Source organism: Cyclopterus lumpus, chromosome 7 (assembly GCF_009769545.1).
Source record: "Cyclopterus lumpus isolate fCycLum1 chromosome 7, fCycLum1.pri, whole genome shotgun sequence".
Taxonomy (NCBI): domain Eukaryota; kingdom Metazoa; phylum Chordata; class Actinopteri; order Perciformes; family Cyclopteridae; genus Cyclopterus; species Cyclopterus lumpus.
Genome location: NC_046972.1, coordinates 9,308,306 through 9,330,226, shown reverse-complemented (window position 1 = coordinate 9,330,226; position 21,921 = coordinate 9,308,306). Strand labels below are relative to the sequence as shown.

The window sequence follows — 21,921 nt, the reverse complement described above, 5'->3', positions numbered from 1 at the left end:
TTTAATCTCGCCCCTTTGTCCACTTTTCTTCATGGACGCATCTAGACAAGTGGAGCAGCAGGCCAAACAAGTGAAAGAGATGGAGGAGAAGACGGAGCTGGAGCGACTACGGAACCTGGGTTACGACGAGACCAAGCTGGCCCCCTGGCAGCGACAGATCATTCTGAAGAAAGGGGATATAGCCAAACAGTGAACTGGGCCGTCTCCCTCTCCAATCCCCACCCTCACACACCACCCACTCCAAGGCCTTCACTGAACACCTCCCCATCCCCGTTCCTCCACCCTGCGCTGTACACTGGACAGCGGGGAAGAGCTTGTTCCCTCTGCTCCCTGTCTTCGACCTCCAGAAACACAGGACCATGCCGACCTGCTGTCCACGTCGGCTTTGAGGCTCAGCGTGGGTGGCATAACGCACCACCCTCCCCTGACAGTCTCATTGACACAAACTCTTGGTCTTTTAGTGCTAACAATAACTATGACATGCGCTGATTCTCCTCGCTTGAAACACTCGCTATAAATGCATGTGTCCTTAACTGAATTAAGGTTATCTGTAGTATCTGTACTCGTTTTCCTCTAAATCAATCGCAGCTATTTCCCATAGAAGAGTTACACAAACAAAGAGGTTTATGGTAGATTGAAGGGGCTACTTGTGAGCATTTTGCCATGGTTAATTGCTTGTCTATTTTCCCTCCATTAGCCATCCTCACCATTATGTAATAAATGGAAAAGTAGCTATATGACAGTTGTGTCATCTGAAGGTGGCATGGACATACTCAGCAAATGCTTATTAAACCATGAAGCAGCTATGGCACCCTATACGTAGACAATATGATATATTTATAATGTTACATTCTTAGTCATGGGATTTTTTCATCACGCTCATAGAAGCGCTTTCTAAATGACTTCAATTTACTGCCAGAGTTATAATCCTATCACTGCTCAAGCTAACTCTGTTTTTTTAGATAAGTGTGTTGTCATTTCTCCGTGGATTTGGAATATTGGTATATATGATATTTTAAATAATGTAAAGATTATCTAGCTGTGCAAATTACATTTTAAAAAATATCACTAGAAAAATGAACCAATTTTAATTTTTCTACATGTGACCTAAATGTTAAGCTATTGTGATCATGAATGTGAATTGTTGCGTGGATGTGTTGCATTAAGAGTATCGAGCATGTTGTCATGTATTATTAAGCACATTTGAACCCAGGACCCTGGAATTTCAGTGAAAAACAGAAGACAAACAATGTGAGAACAATCCTGCTAGATTTCCTTTTGGACATGACCTATCAACAACAACAAAAACAACAACATGCACATGTGACGAGCAGCATCCAGATGCCTCATCTGCACACAGAATATAGGCAGAGAAAAGACCTCAGTTTGTCCTGCGTCCTGTTCCGGCCTTCGCACTAACCTGCCGGATAAATCTTTGATGAGCAGATCTGCTTACAGAATACAGATTCTCAGATTGCTCTCTGTTGGCCAGAAACAGGCGTAACATTAAAATGTACCTTTCCTTAGATAATGTCAGCAGTATATTCATAATCTGCAGTTGCAGGTGTGAAAAGTCCAGTTTCAATACTCAAACATTGAATTATAATAAGATTAACCAGACTTGTCCATTGTATAATTCACATTTGGGCAAATACTTTTTAGGTGACAGAACTGACACAAAGGGTTGATAATTATACAGCAAATATGATTCATAATTTCTAAAGTGTTACTTCCAGTTCCAGGTTTTCAAACATTCCTAGGATTCACACATCAATGTGGGGTTAAATATTGAAATGTGGGAAAGCTGTATTGAGTGTGTGTTTGTGAGTAACATTTGAAATGTTAGCATGAATCTGTGACATTTAAGAGTAACTGAAGCTCACAATCATGTCGGATGTCTCTTGCTGAGCGTGACGCATAAGTGTTCCCACACAATGGAAAATATTCTCTATGTTCACTACATTTATGTTGGATGTACATTTTCGCAGCTGTATGGTATCAAGCTAACACATCATGTCTTGAAAGTCGGGGTCCTGGTTGGGGAATCATTTGGAAATATTCAAATTCACTTTCATCGGATGCCATATGATGTTGAAATTAAAAATGATGTAAACATCATTGCCATTTGATTTTCTATATATATTTAAACTGTATATAGTGACCCTCTCAGATTGTTGTTGTTTCATTGTTTCCATATTGCATTATATTACATGTCTCAGCCTTGCTTGAATAGAATGTTGGCTAATTCATGTATAATTATATTTTCAGACTGTTAAATTAAGACAATAAATCTTTAATCACCAAACAACTTCAGAGTGTGAAGTTTGCCTCAGAAACACAGAAACAGAAACATTAAAATCCTACAGTGCAACAATAAAATTTCTAAAATATATGTGACTTGAAGCTCTTAATGTTGAGTTTTTGTCGAGGTTGATTCCGCTGACGTCATTTTTGAGGGCTATTGTATTGGACTGAATTATAGAAGGATAGTTGTGCTTTTAGAACATACTGGATTTTAACTCCAATATCACGTACGGCTTGAAAAGTAGGGGAATTACGTATCAGAATTGGAATTAAATGAATACTACTAAAATACCGCTATTGGAAAAATATTAATAATGCTCAAATAAAAAACATAAATGGTAATGTGCAATAAAGAATAACTACGAAAATGACTAAACTAACAGAAGAGTGCTGCAGACCCTACATGCAGGAGTGTTTCAGTTGACTTTATTTACTCGTTACTGTTTTCAAAGAATCTGTATGATAGGAAAACTCGAATCAAAATGTCTGAAATGTAGGGAAACCTTTGAAACAATTATAATGTGCCATTCATTATCTTCGTGCGGTGTAAATGAATCAGTGACCACGCCTGTAGTTCCTCCTATTGTTCACGAGGGGAGGGCAAAGAGCTATTTGTCGCCAATCAGATAGATAGGAAGTCAACACACACCAGAAAGTAAGAAACAGAAGTAAATTGATGGGAGATTTAAAAAGTAAAAATAAATAATAAAATGTTATCTTTCCGTATTTGCTAAATAAATATAATATGCGGTCAGGTCAAACTCAGTCCGGGGTTGTAAAATGGATTTGATTTTATATTTTGATTTTTTTGTCCAAGTTTATAAAGTAGTCGTGGGTAACTAAAACACAAGATAAATCCAAATTATGATGCGGCTTTTCTGTGAAAAGTCAGCTTTCCCCCTCCCAGTTTTCGATGATTGATTGACACTCACCTGTAGTGACGTAGGCAACACGGCTTAATTAGACGCCTGAGTCCGGAGGAGGAAGTGAGTGGATAGGAAGGAAAAAGAGCGGAGGAGGACCACGTCTGCTGCTGAAGTCGCACCGACAGCAGCTCCCTGAAAGCCCGCAGGACTCACTTGTGATCGGCTCGTTTACTAAGAAGGCTGCTGTGTGTGTGTGTGTACGGTCAGCTCACACAGGTAAGGCAGCTGTTGAACTGAATATGTGTTGAACTGCGTTTCACCTCACTGTTATGACCCATGGGAATGCGGGGCAGACATTTTAGTTCCCACCCTAATCCGTCTGTTCGGCAGCGAAGTTATTGGAAAATTCAGACTGCGACTGGAGAAAAAAAAAAATAGACAAGCCGTCCTGATTTTTTTCTTCTTCTTTTTACTGTCGGTGTTATAACAGTATGTACAATTGCAGCTATATCTATATTATAGTCTCTGTCATGACTGTCGCTATAATGTTTCATAAGAGCAAGTCCCTGTGTGTTTGCACGTGACATTACACTTTCTTCTATCAGAGAAAAGGTGTGATTTCTTTTGTATTAAACATTTTTGTACGTAGTTTCTGTGGCGCACAGATTTTCTGGAGCAGGTCTTCAGTGTGCTTTTGTGTGGGCAAGTGCAGTGTGAGTGTGGGAGTGAGCGCCGAGTCACGGGTTGAGTCCCTTGATATGAGTTTGAGAACGGACACAACTGGCTGCTTCGTCCGTCCGACTGACTGAGGGTGTGAGCGAGGAACTGGATCACGGTTTAGGCTCCCCTTCTGCGATGGGAAGAGATCTGGGGGCCCCATTACAGGTCACTGGTGGTATTTGAGAGTCATCCAGGTTATTCATATTACCTCTGTTTTCCCCATGTCTCCATCTAAGGTGCTAGTTTATACATGTTCCCTGCCTGTAGTAGTCTGACTGTCTATTTGTCCCTCTTCTTCAGACTCGTTCAATGTTGTAGGTGCTGAAGATTTCACTAGACCGGGCCGAGGTGACAGTGGGAGGACACCATGTCCCACAGCCAGTTGGACAGCTACAAGGGCGACCAGGCCCCTCTAATTCTGGAGAACCACTTCTCCACAGAACTCCATATATCTGAGCCTGGCGATGACAGCCGCCAGCCACAAAGCCCCCCCACAACCCAATCTGAAAAATCCACTCCCCCGGAAGATGTCGTAGACAGGATGGTGGTGGTACCTCCGCGGGTGGTTTTAAGCACCCAGAGTCCTGCAGCGCGGAAGGTTGGCACCCACCAGCTCATTCCCAAGAATTTAGCCAGCCGGCATAAAATCCGCCACCACACCACCGTGGTGACGTTCCCATTGGGACTGGAGCACTCCAGCGGCGGGACCCGGAGCCGTCACTCAACCCAGGGGCCGGATGTGTCCTGGGAGGATTATGACAGTGATGGAGACGGCTTTGCTTTGAGGAGAAACCGCAGGAACAAGTCGTACAGAGCAGCTGTGACCAGCCTGGACATTGAAGCCATGGCGTCGGGACGAGGGACCGTAGATACACTGAAACCTGTCAGAGAGGACAGAGCAGTCAGTCCCAGTCCAGCTCGTAGCCCTGGACGCAAGGTACAAGGATGAGACCATAAATCTCGTAGTTGATGAAATATAATGTTTGCAGATGGCGAAACAAAATACTGTCAAAATACATTTTAGTCCACTTATCTGTTAGATATTACAAGTGTTCACTAATTGGGGTCTATCAGAAGCCACTGGCTAAATCTAAAGTGGCGAGTTCAGTTCCAGTTGTGTTCTTCAGACGAACACAGAGCCAAGCTGATACAGTTTTGTTCTTCCAATAATAATAATAATAATAATAATAATAATAATGCATTTAATTTATATAGCGCTTTTCATAGTACTCAAAGACACTTAAATAGCCTCATAGGCCACAGCCAGCATAGCCAATAGCATTGGCGGTGACTTCTGTCAAATTCTCCTTTTAGTTATAGTGATGATGTCTTTCCACAACTGTTTCCTATCTTCCACACCCAAGAGTGTTCTTAACAGAGTACACTGAAAAATGCGTACGGATTGAAAGAACGAGGCAATGCTGAAGAGAGAATGAGATGTTAGAAAAATCTAATAGTGAGTATTATTGAGGCACATGCATTCTACAGGGTTAAACTCAGGCTGCACTGCTGTTTTACCCACAGCGAACCCTGGGGAGGAAGAGGAACCAGAATCAACGTGGATCCTTCAAAGATGGTATGTGTCATTCTGTCCACTTCTCTAAATGTGGCTATCGAACTACAAATAGATGGGAAATAACGGGGACATTTGTCTTTTTCTCTCATTGAAAATGATAACAATAACACATGGATACAATCAAATCTGTGGCATAGCTTAGAAAAGATCCCTTGAGGCAACAGGAGAGGACAGAACAGGAAATCATTCATGCTGAATACCAGATTATGTCTTGAGTATTGATGTCCTGTGCCTTCAGATAGTGCCAGTTCTACAAGTATGATTTTGAGTCATTTTCCAGGTATACTCATGCAGACTTGAGATGGTTTTATGTAAGAGTTAGGCTGATATCTCACTGGGGTTCCCCCCGCCCCCCAGCACCAAGGAATGGGCACACTTAGTGTAATGTTTGGCAAGATACTTTATTTGGATCTCTGCTCTGCCGGTCCCATGCTCCATCTCCAACACACCTGATATAGGGGCAATCCTCCTTCACCGTGCTGTACGTGCCCTCCCTGTACAGCACAGGGCGGTCAACCCCCTCTACCTGCTGGGACAAAAAGGCTGTCTTTTCCTTGGACGCTGGCGACAGAGGAATCTGCCAGTAGAACTCCGGTGAAATGGCCCGATGAGGTCCATAGCCATTTGCTCGAAAGGAACCTCGATTAATGGCAGAGGACGCAAAGGCGCCCTCGGAATGGCCGGGTGGTTTACCAATTGACACTCCAGGCAGGACGCACACCAACGGATATGACTGCGCTGCGTCAGGGCGCACCAGCTGACTATCAATTCTAATCACTGAGTGTAGAGTATCGTCCCGAGACTGCTCGAGTGGAAAATCTTCCATGGAGTAGAACTTCGGCGCCGGTGGAGCCTCCAAGGGAGGCTCTACGGGAGGCTCCGCTGGTTCCCCCTCCCCGTCTGCAGTGTCAGACAACCTCTCGTCACCGCTGAGCACAGCACAGATATCGCATGACCCTGTCGGCTGTGAACGCACCCCCGCAGCATGCCCTATTGACTTGTTAAACCCCGGCCAATCTGTTCCCAAGATTAGGGGGTGCGTAAGGCGGGAGTCTGCTGACACTATAGGATACTCGTGGAAGTCCCCATACACGCACACCTAATTTTCGCCCACAACGCCTCCATCAATGCCCCAGGCCGAACTAGGCTCTGGTGGATCATAGACTGTGTACAGCCGGAATCCATCATCACCTGATGTGGATCCCTGGATTCTTACCGGAACGCGGTAAATCGCTCCTGGACCTGTGGAGGGTGTTGGAGAGCCGGCAACCCAGATCACCTGGCCCACTTCCATCAGCGGACACTCCCGCCGGAAGTGTCCGGGCTGCCCGCACCTCCAACACTCCTGCCCTGATGTTTGAGGGACCCCCTGTGGGTTGGGAAGGGTGCCAGCGTTTGCTGGGGTCTGAGGAGGGGTGTGGTCGGTATGGGTCGCGTCAGGAACTGCGTCGGCCGGAGCCAGTGCGCCGCCGCTGTCCCCCTGACCGCAGGGATGAACCGCCAGGTAATCCTCCGCCAGAATGATGGCGGCCTTCAGCGACGTGGGGCCACGACAGCGGACCCACTCCGATGTTCTGGCCGGCAGCCCCTCCATGAACTGCTCCAAGACAACCTTCTCCACTGCCGCCTGCGCTCCCCGGGCTGTAGCCATCTGGTGGCGGCGTCCTTCAACAGGTGCGCGTATGTAAAGGGACGGTCCTCGAGCCCCAGCGTTGCCTCGCTGAACCTCTCGCCGGTGGTCCTGCGGGGTCAGTCCCAGCCGATCCATGGCGGCTTTGCGCACTGCCGCATAATTGTGCCGAGCTGTCGGAGGCAGCCCCAGGGCCGCTGTCTGCGCCTCCTCGGTGAGAAGAGGCAGGAGACGGACCGGCACCTATTCCCTGAGCCGCTCCCCCCCTGCAGCTGAGCCTAACCACGCCCCAGCCATCAGTCTCGGTATCATTCCAGTAACGACACACTTCAGGCAAAAACCTGCATTTAAATTTAAATCTAACCCCAATCAGCTTTTTTTCCATGCATTCTCACTTCCCACGATTTAATTCCCAAAATGTTCTTTCAGTTTTTACACTTAACACTTCTTTCAATTCATTCGACAGACTTATGGGCGAATAACATCAGGAATTTATGCATAAGCCCATTGTGAGATAGATATTTCAGTTTAGAAACTGTATTTTCACCCTTTTTAAATTGTGCTGTTCAGGAAGCATTTTCCCTGCTTCTATAACTCATCGCACGCTGATACTCTGAGTTGAAACTTAAGCAGTGTTTGTCGATCTTGGTGTAATCCTCAGCTACTCCGCGCCTCTACCAGGAGATCCGTGAGCGGGGGCTGCACTCCACCAACCAGGATGAGCTGCTGGAAGACTTTGTGGTGGTGGACCGTCCCGTGGAGGTGGAGGACCAGGGCATCGTGGTGAAGAGCTACCGGCCGGCACAGCTCACCTGGAGCCAGCTCCCTCAGGTAAACCTCCAACTGCACGGACAATCAAAGTAGAGATCGAGGGAAACCAAAAGGGTACAACAATATAAATCTATTTCTATCAGAACACTGACAGACGACGTGTTTGTCTTCTAATCAAATATTCTTCTGGCTCCTTAACTCCAGCTGCTTTTCATTTTATCTAAAAGGGTGCAATATGACAATAGTTCTTTACGATTTTTAAAAAACTAATTCTAACTTGAATATACAGCAGGATGTGGCGTAAACATTCATGTAGCTTTTTATCTCGTCCAAAGGTGAGGGACACGGGTATCATGACATTGATCTCACCTCAGGAGAGAAAGAGACAAGAGGTAAATGTGTGTGTGTGTGTGCGTGTGTGTGTATGCATACCAAGTATGCTGACAGTAATGTCCTAGAAGGGGTTTAATGTGCTGCAGGAAGCAGGACAACTATGATGCAGCTCAACAGCAGAACGTGTTTCAGTTCTAAAAGATCTCAACAAACAGTCTTGTCACATACTCTCTGGTTAGAATTAGTCGCACAGGGAGAAAAACATATAATATAAGAGGCTTGTGTAACTGTTCACCAGACAGCAGACTTTAAACACTGCAATGCAACCGTATGACATGTTGCAATTCAAGTCGGCGACAATGACAACATTTCAGCCACAGATGTGCAGTTTACGTTTTTCCACAAAGGTTAAGCAGTGTTCAGTTTCTGTTTTTAATGTTTATTGTTTCTGTGTTTTGCCACTGGGAAAAACAGCCATAGCATGCAGTTACCATAGAGACGGTTAATTGAATAATTAAAGTCTATAACGCTATAGCAAAGTATCAAGCTCCTCAAACACAGGATCATACATTTCCCATAATGCAACTCAAAACTATCCCCATAAAAACACACTTCCAATTAGTAATACTGGCGCTTTGTTAAATAACAGTGTTTCTTTTTAAATATATACTATACAGTCATATTGCTTTTCATCCCACAGGTTAAAACTCATTTTCATATCAAAAGGCTTTCTAGGAATCAAAGGACTTCACTGAGCAGAAGTAGATGAAACAAGTTGAGGGAACATGTCATTACCAAATAGCTCCACGAAAGCACAGAGCACAGGCCGATACCATCTTTTATAGGGTAACACTATCAGCTGGTGGATTTCTCCTTTTGTAATGCGTCTTCACTGGCAGCGTCAATACCAAAGGTCCACCCTGTGTGCGCCGCTATCTTTGGATACAGCCGCACCCTGCCAGTGTGATCATACTCGGTCTGTGTGCTGAGCTCTTGCTCTTTGGAACCTTCAGGGTTTACTTTCAGTGCCGTCCATGGCAATATTAATGCTACTTTTCATTTTCCTGAGATCACCTAAGGTCCTGACCTCAGTCAGCAGAGGTTAATTAAGCCCTCCCTTTCAAAATAATCACTGTCATACAGTAAAAGAAGTACTACAACACTTCTACAAATTGCTGATATGTTTTGTTGTCTGCTCGTATATGCTTCTGATATATGGATAATTGGCTAACATTCTTCACATTCACACTTATTTGGTTGCGTGTGTGGTCATTTGACAGGCCATTTTTGAGATCATCACATCAGAGCATTCGTACCAGCACAGCCTGGGCATCCTGGTGCGTCACTTCAAGAGTAGCGAAGCTTTGAAGAAAACAATGACAGCCACCGAGTACCATCACCTCTTCTCCAACATCTCTGTCATTCAGGAGGTCAGCAAACGGTGGGTGCAACATTGTCTTGTCAAACTAGTGCCAGCGCCTCGTAAACAGGATCTGATATCGGCATACAGTCCCTACAGATTTTAAATGGGGCTGCACATTGAGTGTTTGTCATACAGTTAACGTTGAGATGTGGTTTGAAGCAGAACATGGGTTGTTTTTCATTTTCAGATTGAGTATTTGCCCTTACCTTGTCTTTCGTATCCTGTAGGCTCCATCAACATGTTAATACACGCTAGCCAAACTGGTTCTACTGCTCTGAGTGTTATTCCCGGGCTTTAAGATAATAATGTGCTTGAGAGCCGCCGGTGTTTTTGTGCATTGCTCGCTACATACATTTAAATGGAAATAGAGTTTTAGCAGCAAGAGAAGATGCGTCTTTCTGTCTTTGATCCTGTTCTTTGTTTACAAGTAAAACAGGTTAATGGGACTAAAAGGCAGAGGGTTTCTCATGAGCTCCTGTATGGTCTGACTTTCAGTATCTGTGTGTGAATGTTTGTACTGCTGTTGCTTCCTGTGTTGGGCTGTGTTCCAGGTGTCATTTTACTTCTTTTTGTCAAAAAGGCACTTAGCAAGGGCAGGGCTGAAAGTCCTTGATGTTATAGTAATGCTAATAATGGAGGGCCTTTACAATGCTTAAGCAGAAGGGTTCATCTGAATATTATAGTAGAAAGTTCAATTTTGTATAGGTTTAGTATTTTAATGTATTGGCAGCTTGAAATGATCTTCAGGATTGTTCTGGAGTGCACCTTCTTCATTGAGTTAAATGAAATGTTTTCACAATTACGGGCTCAAACTTCTTGCAGTGACACAATTGTTACAGAATGAAACTCAACATTACAACAAACATAACTTAATTTAACAGGGACACACCATGTAATGAACTCTAATACATAGAGTTGAAGTCTGAGTTGAAGCCAGATTGAACCCTCAGCTAACGGTGTGTTGGTACAGAAAGTTCTAGCTCAGAATGGTTTGTGGTACCATTTTAAATGAGACCGCTGACACATTTATCTGCATGTTGATGCTGCAAGTGGCACATACGAACAACCAGAAGTTACCACGTTCAGTTCGGCCTGAACACACTCCCACAGCTGTGTGTCCTGCTCAGATAATCAGTCTGTGGGAGGAGAAACGCAGTCCTTTTCACTTTTTCCCTCACCTCCACCTTCTCTTTCATTTTCAGGTTTTTTGAGGACCTTGAACGGCGTCACTATGACAACCCAGTGATCCGAGACATTAGCGATATTGTTCAGAACCACGCTGCCCACCACTTCGAGCCCTACATTGTCTACTGCTCCAACGAGACGTTCCAGCAGAGGACGCTGCAGAAGCTGCTGTGAGTAGCAGAACAAACTAACAACCTGAGTTTCCGCAGAGTGAGCTGAACTTTCCCCTTTTTGTTCCCGTCTGACAGGACCAGTAACATCGCGTTCAAAGAGACCCTGAAGCAGATTGAAGGGAGCAGTGAGTGTGGAGGCCTGCCCATGATCTCTTTCCTGATCCTTCCTATGCAGAGAGTCACCAGACTCCCACTGCTGCTGGATGTCAGTTTAACCTTTTTTTCTTTCTTACATAAACGACTTAATGGTCGACGCATAGCTGCTGAAAATAGGATGTTAAGGAGCACTTTATCTATGTTCCTTTCCTTTTTCCATTGTAGGTATGCATTCAGCACATTTCTAAGTTCATCAATCGCCCGCCAAAAAACTATTTTAAATTGAGTTATTCATTTAAGCTGATAAAGCTGTGCACCTATAATAAAAATCAAAGGGCATTAACACATATGTATGTATCATAGAGACACATTTTTGGAGGGTGAAATGAGAAGAATTTACCAAATATGTATAAACACACAGCTATAATATATATATATATATATATATATATATATATATATATATATACCTGAGTTAATAATATATTCAGATTTTTAAAAACTCCAGATTCAGCTTCTTAGCATGTACTAAGTTTCATACATTTTTGTTCTCTCCTCACAGACAATCTGCCAGAAAACTCCAGATAAGACCGCAGAGTACTTTGCTGCTGTTTGGGCACTGCACGCCATCAGCAAGGTAGAGAGCTGTTGAGAAAGCACTCTTCATCCCCATCTCACTCTTGAGAGTGGACTGTGAAGTCGATGTGGTTTTAAGGTCCCGGTTGTGATTTGTGAATTCAACAGTTGGTCACCAGCTGCAATGATGGGGCTCAGCGGATGGAGAGGACCGAGCAGATGTACACCATCCAGAAACAGATGGATTTTGGTAAAATCAAGGTAAGTTGTGTTTCTGCTCAAACACCTTCAAGGAAAGTGAGTATAGAGTTCACAGGGGTTGACTTACTGGGCCTAATGATGGCTGTGGATGTAGACGGAAGAAGCAAGGAACATAACGGAACCTGCATGAAGATTTGGACTGATTCCTGTCACGTCGTCGTGATGCAGACTCTGGGAACTAACCTAAACTGATAGTGATAACTCTTGTGTCCTCACAGCCATTTCCTCTGGTGTCGTCGTCGCGGTGGCTGAAGAAGCGGGGTGAGCTGGCCTTCAGCACCGAGGAGCTCAGCATCTGGAGGGCGTTCAGCAACAGGAGCTACTACCTGTTTCTCTTTAACGACGTACTGATCGTCACCAAGAAGAAGAGGTCAGTGGGACTGAAATACAGTTTGTGTTGAATATCTTTCACTTTAATTCTATATTCATATTCTGTGGGGGGAGGGGGAGCTTTTTACAAAACTTAAACTGTCTGACCTAAATGACCAAGTGTCTGCAAATAATCTCCAGTATGTCAATATTTAAGGAAGCTCTCACTTTAGATAAAGATCCTAGGAGGGCAGCTAGAGAAGACAAACTTGAGAAAAACAACCAGATGTTGAAGCATTTCAGGAGCTTTGTGAGTGTTTCTCTGTCTTTGATGACAAGAGGAAGGGGACAGAATGCAGAGAGCATGAATGTGGTGCGTGCATACTTGAGATTCTTCAATCTTGCATTGAGCAGGGCAGCTCCACGGACTCCAGCCCTCTGTTTTGAGTTAGGGAGAAACCAAACAATGTCAACACAGAGGAAGGAGCCGCCCACAAAACTGGAGTCATTCTCGGGGGTTGTTAAGTTGACACTGGGACCCAGTCCTCAGGTGATAATGTCTAGGAAGTGCTATTGGCAGATGGTCAAGGAGTTTGAATTTGTTCGTTGTAACACAAATGCACAAAAGTAAAATAAGGGCGAGGTTCAGTTACAGTGTAATGTGCCAACAGGGCATTTAAAATTCAAAATATTTCTGTGACTGTCCCTGCACAATTTGATCAAAGCTAAACCTGCAAATGGAAGTTTTGAGTAAAAAACAGGTTGTTTATCCAGTGAGGAGAGCTTCGTGGTGATGGACTACGCCACTCTGGAGAATGTGGAGGTGGAGGTCGGGGAGGAGGCAGAAGGACGAACGACTTCACCTTCCAAGAACAGCTACTATCTTTCCTTCAAGCTGAAGATGAGCAGGAACAGTGAGGGCAGAGCGGAGCAGATCTGCCTGGTGGCCGAGTCCAGGTAACATGCTCTGCCACGAACTGTACACAATAAGTTCAGTTGTTATTCCTCAAGTGGGGATTTTGAGACAAAGTTGAAGTAATGAGTATATCAAGATACTGGCCCAAAAATATGGATACAACAATACTGAGAGCTTAACAGAGAGAGACGCTTGGAAAAACCTGAATGCAAACCAAATCTGATTTGTTTCTGTCTCCCTCTACTGACAGACGTTTTAATGGCAACCGTATTAAATGCTCCTGTGCATGGAGTCCTTTCCTGAGAAACAGACTTATTGTGTTCAAAATGCAACACTAGAGCTGGAGTCATGCGTTTTCTTTGTCTCTGTGGTGAAGGGTGGACCGGGCCCGCTGGATCGTTGCTCTTACCGAACACAAGCAGGCAGGAGGCTCTACTTGTAGAGATGGTAAGTCAGCGTGCTTTATTTACCAAGGGAGTCATTCTTTGAAAAACACAAGTTCTGAGCTTGATCAGTTTTTAGTGAGTGCATGCCATTCTTGAAAGTCATAATTAATGACAGGTTCCCTTGCCTTTAATTTGTAAATTATTAATTTGTTATGGGATGCAGTTTACGGTACAGAAAACAGATGGTTCGCTTTCATTTTCCATTTAAAATGCAATCTTATTGACATGCATATGAGAGCTGAATAGGCCCTTTTCCAGAGTTCAACGTTGTCTTGATCTATGAAGCCTGACTTTGGGTTTACAATGACCTAAATAACATTCACTCAAGCAGAACTGTTTATATTTGTGTAATGGCAATTGTTTTAAGAGATATGTGGCATTGTTATCAAAAGGGCATGCCTTTGCCAGCTAAATGACCCCTACCAGGAAGTAATGTGCTGTAGATATTAATCAGTGTTACAGGAAAAAAAAAGACGAACCACATAAAGTGCTTAAACTGGAAATACTGGAAAACAGTCGGATAAAAATCTTTGGTTTCTTGAATCACATTGCATTATGGGAATGTTTTTCAGGTCTTCCACAGTACGAGGCCAACAAAGCCTACATGCCAAAAGAGCTAGATGAGTTGGGTCTCAAACAGGCTGAGCTCGTCATTGTGCTGCAGAAAGAGGAAGGTGTGTGTGTACTTAGCTACTATCATCTTAATTTAAAAAAGGCACGCAAGAGTGCCTAAAAGCTAACCTTCTGCTCTTCCTAGCCCTGTGCTATGGGGAGAGAATGCGAGATGGAGAGAGAGGCTGGTTTCCTGCTACCTGTGCCACAGAGATCACCAACCTCACGGCCATCGAGCAAAACATGCAACGCATGAAGCGCCTGCGTAAAGAGACCAACGTTTGAGTGACTCAATGTACCAAAACAAACACCTTCCAGTAAATCGGTGACTGTTTGTCGACAGTGCATTGCTTACATACTGAACACGGGGGTCCAGAGGTCCGTCAGCAACACAATGTGAACATGAGGTTCCTGGGTTGCATCCAGCCAGTGTCCAAACCAATTTTAAAACATTACCATCAGGTTATATCTCCACCAAAAACTGTAAAAGGTGTTTTTGTCCACCTGTGTGGCACCAATAAAGAATGGACATTTGCAATAGCTGGACTTACAGGCAGACAACTTTATTTGAACAGCAGTCATGTTGCTGTAAATGTACCTGGTGAGAATGTAAATTGAAACTTGCTGTAGTAAAAAATGAACCTCAGGCCTAAGTTTTAATACAAAATCTAGGAGCTACAAAGTTTAATTCTTTTGTATATATGTACGAGAAGTTGCTTCAACTGTATTGCTTTCATGAGTCTAAGCTCAAGATGCGTAACTTTGCATTTCTAGTTGTAACACATTGTCATTTCAAGATGCTGCATTGGGTTTCTTTAACGATGTAAAGGAAATTAAGAAGTGACCATTATAAATTCTGTTTTACTTAGTTAAATGTGGCAATTATAATCTGCATTATACAAGATTTGTCAAAGTTTGTGTTTGAAATAAAATACATTTTAGTTAAATGAAATGTTTATTTTCAGTTAAGAAGCCATATACTTGAAATATAAAACACGAGACATGTTTCCTGGTTTCTGGACTTTTATTTGAGCTTGCATTTTGTTAAAATGTTTGAATACATAAAAAGTTATTTAAAAATGTCAAACTGACCAGTTATCAAATTCCATTTTTTCTTTAAAAACCATTTGGTGTAAAAACTTAGGACAGATTTAGAAAAACATTTGCTGTTTCTCCAAAACGTTTGTAGCTGTCACATAAAAATAATGGAAAAAAAAAAACAAGTCTGCATAGATTTTGCAGGCAATCGGTGGTAATCTGGTCAAATGCATGGTGCAAGCTTGTGACGATCGTCAAGTCAAATCTTTATTGCTCAGATCTTGTTTGATGTTTCATCTTGTTGTTGACAAACTGTAAAGAAAAAATATTTGCACATTAGTAAATTTGTATTCTGCATTTTCATAATAATAATTTGAGTTTAGTCATGTAGCTGTCTGAAAGTGCATCAACACCAGATAGCAGAAAAAGAATCAAAAGCCTAATGCTGCGTTGTGGTTTATTACTTCCGCTTCCAGCGCTACTAGAGCAGCAGCAGGCGGAGCGTCTCAACGCTGATTGGCTTTCGCGTCGGGCAAAGTTGCAAAATTCGCACCGCCCAGCGAAAATACGCGTCTGTGCATTGACTTTGCGTGGGATCTACTCGCGAAAAATTCGCACCGTGTTTGGTGTGAACGCAGCATAAAGCTGCTCCTCTTATGAAGACAATAGCGAGATCTCCACGTTTACTTATCAAAGAGAGTGCATAACCTCATGCTTTGGATCTCCACTACAGAGCCAAAAATAAAAGTGCAAATGACAAGCTAGCTATCTTAGCTGTATAATTTTAATGTTCCAAGTTTCCTGGAATTTACGATCATCTACGTCTGAAACCACATATTTGTGGAAGCTTAAGTTAGTAGAAATAAACCATTGTGGTCTTAATACGCACCCGGACGATGGTAAAAGATGGTAGGTGCCGGTGGGCAGGTTGTTTCCTACTCAGCCCCACCCTGCTGGGCCTCGGGAGCGGACGTTTTCTCTGCAGATGGGTCACCTCCTGTCTTGGCCTCCTTAGTTTCCTGGCCGGGTTTGCCACCAGTCTGTGGACGTCTGCGCCGGTAGTTGAAGTTGCGGCGGTAGCGCCGTTGGCGGGGCTGTTGGTTCTGACCATCTTCACCACCCTGATTCTCCTTGTCCTCCTCACCATCCTGCACTGGTCTGGGACGGGGTGGACCCCTGGAGTGAACAATACAATAAGCAAAGGGCGGTAAGGAATCATGAATTATAAAAATACTAAGTTGTGATATTATGCAAAGAATATATAAAGGCACAAGACAATTGTTCCAAAAGAAATGTGCATGAGAAAAATGTTAATTCACAGCTGCAATTTGAGGGTGGGCTGCAATAAAAGGAAAGCGTCTCTGGCCAAACAGGTGACATTTATTAATTCAGGATCGCCGGTAGACTCTGGGATAGAACTATTTGCGAGACAGCCCAGTGCTCTCCCATTGTTGCAGAACTGCGTCAATAGAGCCAACATGCAAATATAGGAATGAACCTTGGTCGGAAGCCTCTGTAGTAGCTCTGCCTCGCTGGTTTGTTGCCCTGGTCAGGACCTCCCTGGGTCTCGTCACCCTCGCCTCCCTGAAAGCAAATACAAACCAACAACTGACATGCAGCGTTTTCTAAAGCCAACCGGTAAGCACACACACCTTGTTATGAAACTGGCCATCTTGCCGTTGAGGCCGATAGTTCATCAGGTAGCGCCAACATAGCTGAGATTAAGGGTCTATTTTGAGTAAATTTGCAAGATATTGACCAGACCCCCGATACACCAAGATTTTTAAAGGAGAGGGTGTTGTGTAACCTATCAAGGGACCCCACTGGGACTACTGGGTGCCTGCTTCAGGATAGAAGCCCTGTGACGGCATACCTCAGTCATCTCTCCCTCTCCCTGTGGTGCATTGGTGTACGGGGGCCGGTGGCCGTAGCGTCTACGTACAAAGTATGGTGGGTAGCGCCGTCTGCCAGGATAAGCGGGTCTGCGCTGCTGCTGTTGCTGCACATCTCCTTCAGGTGCACTCTCTCCGCCATCTCGGCTGCTTTTGTCTCGAGCTCCTTCACGTCCTTCGCGCCCTTCGCGTCCTTCGCGTCCTCCTCCGCCGCCACTGCTGCCTGGCTCGCCCTCTCCGTCACTCTGGTAGTTGTCTGGATATTCTCCATTGCGAGGAGGGCCCCTTCTTCTGGGATAGCGCCTATAGCGGTTCCTGTCAGCAGCATACTTACTTCCCTGGACTGCAATGCCTCCTGGGCCAGTGACATTTGCCGCCTCCGCTCCCTTTAAAAAAGAAAAAAGAAATGCAATTAAAGAACAATTTGTTGCTTCTTTTTTTTCAAAACAGCAATCTAAATTGTGAATTTATTACCAATTAAAGAACAGCTTACCTTCTCTCCCTCAACTACGTCAAACTCCACAGTTTCTCCATCTCCAACACTGCGAAGGTATTTCCTTGGGTTGTTCTTTTTGATGGCCGTCTATAAAACCAAAGAATAGCTCAGGTGTGAGATTTCATAATCATCATTACAAAAATTAAGAATGTAAAACTTGATACAACTTACCTGGTGTACAAAAACGTCCTCCTTTGTATCATTCCTTAAAAATAAAAAGACAGGAGGGATAAACACTCAGTTACTTCTAGTTAGCAGTATCTTGTTGAGCCACTGAAAGCAACATTGCATCTGCAGACGGATTGAAACTAAACCAGGAAGTGTAAGGATAAGTACTGTGCGTAACAGCATGTGGACCAGTAGATAAATCGTCTGGTCAGCTTTGTAAGCAAATCAAAGCCATAATAGGATTGGGAATGTTCCTTCACAACCAGATGATATCAGGGTCTTTAGGAGGCATGGATGGGGGTGGGGTCCACTTACCGATTGATAAAACCATATCCATTCCTGACGTTGAACCACTTGACTGTACCCAAGACTTTTGTTGCTGCAACAAGACACAATAAAAGAACATTATGAACCAAGTTTAAGCGTCAGTCTTTTCCTTTATAATATTACACTGTTAAAGAGTACAACATACCACAAAACCAAATAAACCGTCCAACCAGAATGTCTCAGAACACCAATAACATTGAGTCAAACAGTAAGAGAATCCAACAAGGACAGATGATGAAAAACTAACCAAGGCCAAATAATGTGGAAGTTATATTTAACCCTCAACTGTCACCCTTTTTATAGATCCTGGTGCTTAGGGGTGCCCTGTGCCAGCTGCACTTGGTGTGCGGTATGAACCAAGAGCATTATGGCCCAGTAATGACTGCGCCATTTCTCATGTGGAACGCAATATTAAGTTAAATCATTCACATTATCCGTGTATCTGTTTTAAAGAGCCGTGTTAGTGCGCATATTTAGGATGGATGCAGCAATAAGATACTGCGCTGTGGTCCATTACATTTCCGAGTTGAGTTACTCCAGACATACTGCCCCATTTTAAACCTCACAACTCAGTACTTGAGCGTTCACACGTGGTAGAGTCGCGCCCGGGTGCGTTAGCATGCAGCGAGCCCAGCTGGCTTGTTAGCACAGTAGCTAACAGAGGCTCAACCATGTGGTTGGATTAAAGCCAGCAAACAGAAACACCCGTAGCGCATCAGATAACGCATAATGGGGACCACCCATTATGTAAGAACAAAAATTAAATAGGTCGGCGTTTCCGTGTTTTTTATCGAATAAAAAAAATGTGTCCAACGAAATCCGTGGAATCAGACGGCGGACATTTTGGGTCGCCCCTTCAACCATGTAAATAGCTAGCTTAGCTTCGTTAGCCAACGAGCTACCGTCGCTGTTAAGTAGCTAGGCCCTTCAATGTGGGCACACATTTGACAACCGTTGACAGTAATATCCGAATATGTTTATAAACCGGCGTCGCTAGAATAGTTTTGTAAACCGCGTTGGGCCCACGTTAGGAGGGCGCGTTTCGGATAGTTTCTGAGACAAAAGTACTTCTAACGCTAAACCAGACCACGTCGTGTGAACAAAGGGACAGTCTGCAGTTAGCTTGCTTTATACAAGTAATCGTGGCCGGCTAAGTGAGCAATATTAAATAACTTGAGTCCCAAAGCGATACGTGATTAGCAGTTATCAAAATGGTAGTTAACGTTTCTGACGGCTCGACGTCAGCTACTATTGCCTCGATATTGGCAGTGAGCTGCACGAACGTTAGAATCAACGGTCATTAAACAACCTCGACGTTCGTGCGTGTGACGGCCAATCCGTAACATGGCATTCCGTGGCAGTTATTAGACATTAGAAGGCCGGTAAACGGCAGCGATTGACCGGTTGGGGTTTAAGGATTACTTTACAAATTGAATATTCTAATCTGAAACTAATGTCTCTTAAAATAAACTATGCATAATCATCCAAGTAGCGAATATGCAAAGCGAGCAATAACGACCTATATTCCAACTGACATTTTAAAATTTGTGTTGCGAGCTAACGCCAGGACTTCATTTTCAACTATTGACAGCAGACTGACATTTATTTTAACTTCAAGATATTTTTAATTATAGTCCATTCCCAACCAACGTTGTATTAACTACAGACATTCCCCAAATCAACGTTATACATTATCGGTCGTTGCGTGAGCCTTCATTAGGCAAAATTAACGTGTATTTTGTCCAACTGCCCGTTTCAACATACGTTAACGTCATTGGCGAGTTAACGACATCTTAACATTGTTAGAGTAACATTAGAGTCAGTGATTCAACGGTTAACTGGCCCGGTTGTCGGGTAGTTAACGTTTTCAACCGCCGCTTTTGCGCATCGCCTCCACGGCGTTCAACACCACGTTCGCTAACTTAACGTTAGCTAACTAGCTCGTTTCCATGAGCCTCACCGATGACCTTCTTATCCGCCGCGGAAGCTTCGGCTGCCGGGCTGGATGGGCTCTCCTCATCGGCAGGGGCATCGGGTGGCTGTTGCGTCTCGGCCTCGCTGCTCATGGTTACTACTGGTTGGTAATGGCTTCTGCCGGCGGCGGCTCTTTGCTATGTTTCCCGGTGCTAGATGGTAACCTGGGCCGGCGGTGGTAGGGGCTACTGCCTTCGGGCTCTCAGCTTTCCTCTTTCCGCTCCCGTTGCCGATCGAACTGGGCAGAATGAGAAACTGTGCCGGGGAATGTTCCTGGCCAGTGGTCCGCCCAACTAGTCTTCCAATTGGTTGGAATCTGTAATGAAACTCAAAACGCATTCCTATTGGCTGAGACAACTGTCATATGAGGTTGAGAGAAGAGTTTGCTGAAAATGATTGGCTAAAAGAGATTGTACCTGTTCCTTCTCACCGCCCCTATGGTGATGTCAAAGCCAGACAAGTCAGACAGAAAACCGTAACACTTTTGGAACAGTGTCTGCTCGGTTGTGTGTGTTTTGACGGATTTAAGAACATGTACAAAGAAGGCAGAACGCAAGGACTAGATCTATTACTATGCCTTTCTTGCATAATATTGTGTCATCAAATTATCTCAAAAGAGACAGGGCGATTTTGAGATTATCTTAATGTAATATGCTTTTAATCTTTGGGGAAAGCAGGTCTTCAGTTAAACAACTTAAATTGTCATTTTATAAACTGGGTGTTTGCCCGAGATTGATTGAAAAGGTTGTGTGTGTATAGCTTCCATCCCTATACTTACAACATGTAAAATGTCTAAGACATTGCACACTGTCTGTAGCCCCATGAGCACTGAGTGCAGCCCTGTGGAAATGTAATTAGGGAATATTGACCCAATTTAAGGGAAGGATTAGGAAAGTCTCAATATATTATTAACCGAACATGATGTACATGTTATATTCCTAATTGTTACTGCATCGTCACAGTTGCCTCAAACATACACGAAACCTTGGGAGCTTTAGGAAGAGAGCACGTTGAAGTGCTGTAAGAACATGAAGTTCTCACCAGCCTATACACAGCATGTCAATGTCGACAGCTTTACTCTGCACACCTAAATACAGAACTGATTAACTATTTCAAATGTCCTACTATTACACTTGATATTATTAGAGATCATTGCCAAATAATGTGTTGATTGTTTTGAATGAAGGTCATATCAGGACACAACACCGAGGATGAACAATAGCCGTAATGTTCCTTCATAATTTAAAGATCAAACATGCCATTTGATTGCGTCTTTAAATTATTTAAGATTCACCGGGAGGACACTTGAAATGCTGTATATTCTTCAAATGATTACATTTCTTATTGCATATGGTATACGCTCAAATAACATCCTGGTGTAACAACATACTATATGATTTCCCTGCCCAACACTGTTTAAATGCAGTCATCATCCAAAATCCTCTTCCAGTAGCGCAGTGCCGACATACCCTGCCCGAGAGTGAGACCACCCCACCGCAGCCCCTCACCCATTGTCATGTTAATGCTCCACTGGCACTGTTTACGAGCACTGGCTGATGTGTAAGGAGCTTGCTGTTAATGGCTGAGTCCCGTTCTCCCACACAAAGATGGGCTTCAGCATTGACCCCCAGCGAGCCTCTCCACGAAGAGACCCCCCCTCCCCTAAAAAAAACCTTCTTCCTGCCTCCATAAGAACAGAGTATCCATCTGAAAGGATTCTTTTGTGCCACGGGAACAAGGTCCACGGCAGAAGAGCGTGGATGGGGGAGGGGTCTGGCGGCTTGGATTTGTATGTATAAGAGGAGGTAGCCATAAGTTAGGCAGAGGAT

At 43.9% G+C, this 21,921-nt stretch overlaps 3 protein-coding genes across 5 annotated transcripts in view; 2 read left to right on the top strand and 1 right to left on the bottom strand.

The window, feature by feature from the left end:
• The window catches only part of espn (espin), a 37,287-nt gene extending 34,990 nt beyond the window's left edge, over positions 1 to 2,297 (top strand). For both annotated transcript variants that reach the window (XM_034538063.1, XM_034538062.1), the window contains exon 15: positions 46 to 2,297. In XM_034538063.1, coding sequence (XP_034393954.1) covers positions 46 to 193 — 148 coding nt within the window. In that variant the 3' untranslated portion in view covers positions 194 to 2,297. The remainder of the gene's footprint in view (positions 1 to 45) is intronic.
• A 977-nt stretch (positions 2,298 to 3,274) lies between these two features.
• On the top strand, positions 3,275 to 15,203 carry arhgef16 (Rho guanine nucleotide exchange factor (GEF) 16). 2 transcript variants are annotated; one of them, XM_034536666.1, is made up of 15 exons: positions 3,275 to 3,446; positions 4,191 to 4,827; positions 5,415 to 5,466; positions 7,758 to 7,927; positions 8,203 to 8,259; positions 9,481 to 9,641; positions 10,826 to 10,978; positions 11,057 to 11,186; positions 11,640 to 11,714; positions 11,822 to 11,914; positions 12,133 to 12,284; positions 12,998 to 13,180; positions 13,516 to 13,586; positions 14,158 to 14,259; positions 14,343 to 15,203. In XM_034536666.1, exons 2-15 carry the CDS (start codon positions 4,258 to 4,260, stop codon positions 14,480 to 14,482), a joined length of 2,109 nt encoding a protein of 702 aa, XP_034392557.1. In that variant the 5' UTR covers positions 3,275 to 3,446; positions 4,191 to 4,257; the 3' UTR covers positions 14,483 to 15,203. The 2 variants fall into 2 exon arrangements, with proteins under 2 accessions (XP_034392557.1, XP_034392556.1); XM_034536665.1 differs by having other exon boundaries at positions 3,313 to 4,084; positions 14,343 to 14,926.
• ybx1 (Y box binding protein 1) lies at positions 15,203 to 20,435 on the bottom strand. Its single transcript, XM_034536667.1, has 8 exons — positions 20,079 to 20,435; positions 18,107 to 18,170; positions 17,795 to 17,828; positions 17,621 to 17,710; positions 17,178 to 17,513; positions 16,734 to 16,819; positions 16,125 to 16,411; positions 15,203 to 15,547 (listed from the first exon to the last, which is right to left on the bottom strand). Exons 1-7 carry the CDS (start codon positions 20,182 to 20,184, stop codon positions 16,171 to 16,173), a joined length of 957 nt encoding a protein of 318 aa, XP_034392558.1. The 5' UTR covers positions 20,185 to 20,435; the 3' UTR covers positions 15,203 to 15,547; positions 16,125 to 16,170.
• Between the last annotated feature and the right edge of the window lie 1,486 nt (positions 20,436 to 21,921).

What these genes read in the sequence shown, in the direction of transcription:
- ybx1 (XM_034536667.1), bottom strand. Translation starts at nt 20,184, where the DNA reads ATGAGCAGCGAGGCCGAGACGCAACAGCCACCCGATGCCCCTGCCGAT. An exon ending in GGCGGATAAGAAGGTCATCG is followed by an intron (nt 18,171 to 20,078) that starts GTGAGGCTCATG and finishes GTCTTGTTGCAG; the next exon opens with CAACAAAAGTCTTGGGTACA. An exon ending in TACAGAGGCTTCCGACCAAG is followed by an intron (nt 16,412 to 16,733) that starts GTTCATTCCTAT and finishes TGTTCACTCCAG; the next exon opens with GGGTCCACCCCGTCCCAGAC.
- arhgef16 (XM_034536666.1), top strand. Translation starts at nt 4,258, where the DNA reads ATGTCCCACAGCCAGTTGGACAGCTACAAGGGCGACCAGGCCCCTCTA. An exon ending in ACGTGGATCCTTCAAAGATG is followed by an intron (nt 5,467 to 7,757) that starts GTATGTGTCATT and finishes TGTAATCCTCAG; the next exon opens with CTACTCCGCGCCTCTACCAG. An exon ending in ATCGTCACCAAGAAGAAGAG is followed by an intron (nt 12,285 to 12,997) that starts GTCAGTGGGACT and finishes TTGTTTATCCAG; the next exon opens with TGAGGAGAGCTTCGTGGTGA.